The sequence below is a fragment of the Papaver somniferum genome, unplaced genomic scaffold (assembly GCF_003573695.1).
Source record: "Papaver somniferum cultivar HN1 unplaced genomic scaffold, ASM357369v1 unplaced-scaffold_115, whole genome shotgun sequence".
Classification (NCBI taxonomy): Eukaryota; Viridiplantae; Streptophyta; class Magnoliopsida; order Ranunculales; family Papaveraceae; genus Papaver; species Papaver somniferum.
This window is the reverse complement of record NW_020620492.1, coordinates 2,782,823-2,790,710: the sequence shown is the minus strand read 5'-3', so window position 1 is coordinate 2,790,710 and position 7,888 is coordinate 2,782,823. Positions and strand designations below refer to the sequence as shown.

Here is a 7,888-nt window from a genome sequence, read left to right as displayed (position 1 = left end):
CAAAAAGTTTGGCTGCATAATTTCAAAATGATTTTACAAAAAAGTCAGCTTCGTGTGAAGTAAAATGATTTTACTTCTGATTTATGTTTCTGATGTTTGTTTTTGGAAAAACAAAACATTTGTGTTTCTAGTACCCAAACGTGCTAGATACTGGTGTTCAGCTTGGTGATAGGTCGGATAATACCAGTCAGCTAACCTCATCCCTTATTTTTCAATCTTTAGAAACAAAAAAATAGTTCAAAATGACTTACAATCCAAAAATAGTTCAAAATGATTTTTCTGCTTTTGATATCCAAACATCTTTAACTACAAGTACGTAAGAAGATGACTAACCAAAGTGAAATTATTACGATGATAAAGTACATAAAAAAATTAATAAAAAGTATTATTTTTAGAACTTTTTTTTTTTCTTGTAAAACAATTATTATACTTTTTAATCAAGAAATCCAAGTAAACCCGCCACAATAAAAACCCCAACATTCAGTACCCAAATAAAGAAGAGAAAAAAAAAAACCGCAAAGAAAAAAAAACAATCACAAAGAGAAGAGAGAAAAAGAAAAGAAATGGAAAGCTGCCGGAACCTAACAACAAATAATGCCGTCGGTCTATGTCTACTCCCCTCTGAACTCATCCAAGACATACTATTCCGATTAGCTCTACCAGTAATCCTACGCGTGAAAACCGTTTCAAAAACACTCACTTCAGTGATCTCCAGCACCGATTTCCGTCGTGATTACAACACCCAATCAGACCCCGATACATGGGTTTTCGTCTATACGAAACGGTCGCTTCGTGATTCAATACTCCATGGTTTTACAGACCGATCTGATTCCTGGTTTAAGATTCGTGTATCGGAATTCTTATCTCCGGTTGTTCCTCCCGGTGAAGATCTCTCGTTTCTTACGGCTTCAGGTGACTTCTTTCTCTTTTCTTCTAATTACTGCCGGCAACTGATCGCCGTTAATCTGAAGCTTAAAACAGTTAAGAAGATTCCGCCAAGTCCTCTAGGTCCACGTGATATATCGTCGTGGAGACGATCAGGTTTAAAACTCATTGCTGGACCAAACGGATCAGACCGGTTCAGATTCTTATTTGCCGAGTTTTATGAGAATCGGCCCGTTTTGTTTGAGTACGTGTCGGGATCTGACACTTGGCGGTCAATTGAAGCTGTAGAGAACGATTTGAATCGGCCAGATAGTGGGAGGAAGAGAGTGTACTTGAGCCTAGTACACCGGCGGAGTGATAGCGTCGTACTTGCAGTTGGACAAGAAGAAAACGATCAGCCACCAGTGATTCTACGGCCAAGATTTGATGGTAGAGGGGTGGAAGAGAGATTAGCGGTTGGATTTAGTACAGCGGATTCTAGTACATTGAACGTGTTCGGTGATAATTACATGGCAATTGTAAGGTCAGCGAATGTTGATGATCAGCAAGTAAGGGTGTTTGGGTGTATAGAACTTTGGGGTCTAAGCGGCGGCGGTGGTGGTGGAATGTGGGAGTTGAGATCAAAAGTGCCACAAGATTTGGTGAATAGAGTGAGGAAGCCTTATAGTGTCATAATGGGGTGCTTGGAGGCCCGGGATGGGATAATAAGGGTTATTTTGATGTCTAATTTTAAGGGTATGTGGGATATTATTTGGTTCTCTTTTGATTTGGCGAAGGGTGAATGGAAATGGGTACCTATTCCTGAGACTAGAATGGAAGGGCTGAATATCGCCGGGATTACACTTTCCACTGGTCTTAACCTGTGATTGAGGCGGGACCGACACACCGGACGTCCGGATGCGCAATACCGTGAGTGAACGATAAATGGCGATATTGTTGTGTCCTGCCTACTAAACTCTTTGGCTAAATTTCCCTTAAATTCTTAGATAAAAATGATAAAAATGTGCAACTTTTAAGTCTTTGTGCATATTAAACTGTTTGCTATGTACAGCAAAATAATACTTTAACCAATGGACTTTGCAGTGTTAGTCTTACAGATAGGACCGGCTGCCTTAACCAAATGCATCAATAATAATTGTGACTCCAAAACTTCTTCTTGAAATTTCCCAAATATATCATGATTGCTAACCCCTTGCATCTCAATTGCATATTTAAATTCTCTATTAATAACGACATAATCGCCGAATGAGATGTGATGGAAGTAGATTTAGTACCAATAACTGTTATATATCCCTTTCTTTCCGCTACAAAGTGGATCACATCTGATCCACTTTGTAGGAAGGGAAATGCGACGGAAATTTATGTTTCCGTCAAATTTTCTGCTTTACGGAAACTCAGTTTCCATAGCATTTTTGGTGTTATCTTAAAACTTTATATTTTCACTCTTTTTTTCACTAAAACTTTTATTTTACCTATAATATCTATTTTTTATCTATTATATATCTCTTTTATTTTACCGTAAATTATCTTTTTTAAATTAAACAAATATATTCCAACAAAAAAAGTTCGCAAGAAAAAATACTGAAACTGATGTAGGGAAGGGATCAAAGGACACCGTAGTGGAACTTCCTTTTAACAGTATCCCTTCCCTACAAATGAGGAATAGGAAAGGGATGAGGCCAATAATAGTGCTTGGCCTAAGGACCTTTACATCTTATAAATGACGTATATTTACATTTTTCAACAAAAAAATATGGGAAAAGAGATATTAGATGTAGCAAGCTTTCAAAAACAACACCCTCAAGTGAATCTCAATTGTATTTGAAATAGAAAACTACCCATCTTTACAACCTGGCCAAGTCTCGGTATATCCTAATTAATTTGGGTATACCTAATAAGACAAAATCTGGGTCATTATGAAGTAAAATACAACACACCTTAATCAGTTATTTTCAAAGTATCTAGTCTATCCTTGCATAATTAACACTAATAATATTTATAAACACAAAGTCTATATAGCTATACGACTTAGTCTCATTAGAAAATAGAATAGAATAAACTTCTGAGTGATAGATAAGTTTTAGTCTCCACATATATTTTGTTGATGAAGTTCCTACAAGCTCCTTAATTGATATTCTTCTTCAATGAATGAATACCGTGAAGTCTAATGCTCAACTACACACTTCTATCCTAATCCGAGACATAGCTATAAGTAGAATAAAAATCAAGTATATAGTTTTGATCAACTAAACTTGACAAACAAGCTTGAGATAGCAATGTTTGCGAGTTCGACCGATCATTGCTCTAACACACGTGAATATCAAGTCCTTTGGATAGTATTCCAAACAACAAACGAACAATCTTTTTGGTAACCACTTTAATCAATCTGTTCGGATTCCATGAAGATTGGATTCAACTGATTGATCAACCTAATTCTACACCTACTATTTCAATATTATTAAATGGAATTCCGGGTGAGCCATTCAAACCAACTAGAGGTCTTCCTCAAGATTATGCTCTCTCACCATCTTTATTGATATTTTGCATAGAATCTTTCTCTCGTATTCTATATAAATGCAGGATCGCAAGAAAAGATACATGACATTAAAGCGACAAGAACTAGTCAAAGCATCAACCACCTTTATTTTACAGATAGCATACTTCTCTTCCTCCAAGCCATGCCAACTGAACTCAGGTATCTTCAATCCCTATTGGAACAATTTAGCGCTGCATCGGGGATGGTAGTGAATCTTCAAAAATTTGCAATCTTTTACAGTAAAAAGCTGTCAAGGTCAGTGTGCAACCAATATGCTCAACTACTACAAGTGAAAACTATAGGTTTAGGATAAAAATATTTGGACCTGCCTTTACTGATGTCTCGCTCTAGAACGCTGAATCATTCATTTCTACTTGATAAGTTGCAAGTTAAGTTACAAGGTTTGGGAAGGAAAAATGCTCTCTCAAGCAGCTAGAAGTACTCAACTTCAATGTGTGTTAGGGACCATGCCTCTTTACCCAATGCATTTCTTCAAGATTCCACAACATATTATAAATGCTCTGGATAAGGTTCAACGTAACTACTGGTGGAATAACAATGCTTCTACCCAATCCAAACACTACAAGAATTAGTCAAGTTTATGTCTTCCGAAAGATGTGGAATTTGGTTTTTAAAAACTTATCTGTTATAATTATGCACTTTTAGTTAATGAAAATGTCATGACAGTTATTACATAACCAAGATTTTCTTTAGGGTAAACTACTGTGGAGCAAATATTTTCATTATCAAGACTTGTTAACCTATACTCTCAAGATAGGAACTTTGTGGAGTTGGCAGAGTATATATTATGAACTGCAACACTTACACTGACTATGATCTATCTGGCAAGTGGGTAACAGTAAATACATAAACATCTGGGACACTGGTGGATTCCTAACTCAGAAAGACCAATTTTAAATCCAGAAGAACCGAATTTGAGCAATCATCAGTATGTAGATGAACTTATAGATGAAGACAACAAAGCTTGGAAAATATATCTTCTTCAAAAATTGTTCACTCCAGATAAGACACACCAAATTCTCACTATCCCTCTGGACCTGACGAGAAAAGATAAGCTATTTTGGCCTTTAATATACACTGGGAAACTTACTACAAAATCATCTTACAACTCTATGGCCATGACATCCTTGCCTAATCAGCTACATCAAACATAAATTCCACCAACAGTTTGGTTGAAACTATGGAAGTTAAACATTCCATATAAACTCATACATTTCCTTTGGAAGCTTTTCCACAACATTCTTCCGGTTCGAATTTTTTTTTTTGGGCTTCGCCCTCAGCAAGATCAACTATGTCCCCTATGCTGTAAAGCTCCAGAGACAACAACTCACTTATTCCTGCAATGATCGGTTGCTCGTTTTGTTTGGTTTACGCTTTCGCCTCAGCTGATCATCATGACTAGTGGGTACACTACGGTTAGAGAATGGACTATCAAATGGGCTGAAAAAACAAATTTTATCTAGTTCAAGCATCATGAAACCATATATCTCACTGCATACATCATGTGGGCTATATGGAAGCATAGATGTGACAGTGTCTTCCAGAAGATATAATGACCCAAATCCACTTAGCATCATTAAGCATATATATCAATATTGCCATTGATAACTTCTTCATTTTGAACATTTTTATATTAATGCTGTTTTGCAGAGACGAACTACCATTTTACCTCATTGGAAACCACCACCAGAGGGTTACATTAAAATTAATAATGATGCATATATGTTGCCTAATCATACTATAGCTGGAATTTTCATTCTAATTCGAGAGTATGAAGGGAGATTTGTGGCAGTCGTGGGACTCCTCCAACTTACCAGAAACATAACTTAAGCTGAAGCGGGGGATTCTTACATGCTATCCAATGGGAAAATGAACTTCAATATTAAAAGAAAATATTTGAGAATGACAACTTCAACATAGTGAATTTCCTTCAAAAACAGAAGCTACCTCCTCCTTGGCTAGATGATTGTATAATTAGTAAATGTACAAGGTTATTAGATCAGAACTCAATGATCTTATTTATACGTAAATAGAGTTTGTAATGGAGTTATTGATAAAATGGATAAACATGTATAAGAAAATAACTTAGCCTATATATCGTGGTAGGTTTGTCCGCAGGAGTTCAGAACAGTCGTAGAAGCCGAATATGTATAAATTACCTAGCTTGATTGGAGGCCCTAAAAACTAATTAGGGGCTTCAACCATTTTATTTGCACCCCAAAATTTTCAGCGGCGTATAAATAATATAGTGAAAAGTATTGTTTTACCCCTTATCTTTTTTTTTTAATTACTTTCAAATAAATGACGAGTTTAGAGAATCGTTATTGTTTTCAGTGACGACTCTAAGTGTCGTCACTGTTTTCATGCTAACTCTAAAGTGTTGTTAAGTTTTTCATTGACGACTGTAAGTGCCTTTAATGTTTTCATTGACGACTCTAAGTGCCGTTAATGTTTTCAGTGACGATTTCAAAGTGTCCTTATTGTAGAGTCGTCATTGAAAAATAACGGCATTTTAGAGTCGTCATTGATAGTAATAACGACACTTAAAACCATTTTTGAAGCCGTTAGTGACACTTTAGAGTCGTCATTGTTCAAAAAAATTAAAAAATACCATGACGACTTTTCATACAAATTTGAGCAGAAGAATTTAAAATAAAAAGGAAAAAAAATTTGCAAACGGAAAATTAAAAAAATAAATTTTTAAAAAAGTTAAGCTCTAATTAAGTTAGATTAACATTAATTAAGTGAGATTATCACTAATTAGATAAGGGTGATTAGTCATTACCAAAATATTTGGATTATGGGTGACACAAATTAGGTTTGGGTGACTTTTTCTTATCCTATGGTGGGAGGCCCCTAATTAGTTTTCCTGGCTAAATTGGGGCCTATACCACTTAATTGGGGCCTATAGCTAGATGACAAAAAGATTCACTAGAAATCACTTCACACCACCCCTTATCAAAATAATTACCAAACTACCTATTTTATCCCCGATTAATTAGCACTAATTAATTATTAGGGGTTAATTTTGTTTTGGATGTGAGATTAAGTAATGTTAGAGAGTTCACACAAAACATCAACATTTTGAATTTTTTTTTCAAAAAAGTTCCACATAATCGGTTTACGTTCATTCACTTGTAAACCGATTCTGGATTGGTGTTTAGAATTACCAGAGGCCATCCAAAATCGGTTTACTTTAACATGTTTTATGGTCCGATTTCTGTAATCGGATTTTGCTTATGACATATATAAACCGATGGTTTCCTTTCATTACCAATTTTCATTCATCGCATTATTATTGTAGGATGCATTTAGCACATGCGTCAAGCCTTTAAACCCCTAGGAGACCCTAGTGGACGAGTTATAGTCTCGTGAGGGTTTACATAGAGGTCTACCCACAAAACCTTTACAAAAACTTCTAAAGCCATCAATCTTCCTCCGACAAAGACGATACCGCATCCAAGTAGTCCAGGTTATCCTCCGAGATTCTTTCGGACAAGAAGTGACAGCTTGCATCGAAAGCGAATGCTTCCCCCTTTTCCTCCAAGTATTTTGCTTTCACGACTTCGTGCTACAAAAACACAAAAACAAACTTACATTTGTTAGTGGTGTTTCATTGGAAGATAAAACAACATGGATCACGTAAAGTAAACCACAAAATTACTTACAAATTGTGCAATGGACAAGGTGAAGGGGCGAGTGTTGAAAATCGGAGGTTGGAGAGCTAAAAAGGAAAGTATCGCATTTTCGATCACTAGGTGTCTTTCATGGATGACTTGAACATTTCTTGCGTTAGGATTTCCAAATTCTTGGATAAATTTGTGGTGTACTTTAACCCAAAAGGTTGTTGAATCCTCTCTTTTGGAGGATTGACGTCTAAGCCGATTTTCCGCATAACATGCTTTCGTGATTGCCAAATCTTCCGCGGAGTCGAATGATGCCATTTCTTGTATGTATATGTATGAAATGAGTAGTTATGTAGTATATGGAGTGAGGGGGAATAAAATGATCAATTTTGGGGAAAATGGGGTCCAAGGGTGAGGTATCTATTTATAGAGAAAGTCCCCAACGGTTATTTTTTTTTTTTGAAAAACGTGTAATAATTTGAAATAATCGGTCTTTTAGAAGGACTATAAAATCCGATTTAGTTTATATGCCACAGGGAATCGGTCTTTCTTGCGACCAAAGTAAACCGATTAGAGTCATTTTAATTTTTGAATTTTCACCGACACTAATCGGTTTGTACTGACATATCGAGTAAACCGATTCCGTAACATCCAGAAAGATTGGCCTGCATAATCGGTTTATAATGACATATCGAGTAAACCGATTCCATAACATCCAGAAAGATTGGCCTCCATAATCGATTTATAATGACATATCGAGTAAACCGATTCTTGACATGTCAAGCTAGAATTATTAAGCAACACATAATTAAGTTCAACA

The 7,888-nt window shown here is 35.9% G+C and overlaps 1 protein-coding gene across 1 annotated transcript; it reads left to right on the top strand.

Moving 5' to 3' along the window:
• The first annotated feature begins 511 nt into the window (after positions 1-511).
• On the top strand, positions 512-2,014 carry LOC113329242. Its single transcript, XM_026576206.1, has one exon. The coding sequence runs from the start codon at positions 564-566 to the stop codon at positions 1,749-1,751; it is 1,188 nt and encodes a 395-aa protein (XP_026431991.1). The 5' UTR covers positions 512-563; the 3' UTR covers positions 1,752-2,014.
• Positions 2,015-7,888: the final 5,874 nt, after the last annotated feature.

What these genes read in the sequence shown, in the direction of transcription:
- LOC113329242 (XM_026576206.1), top strand. Translation starts at nt 564, where the DNA reads ATGGAAAGCTGCCGGAACCTAACAACAAATAATGCCGTCGGTCTATGT.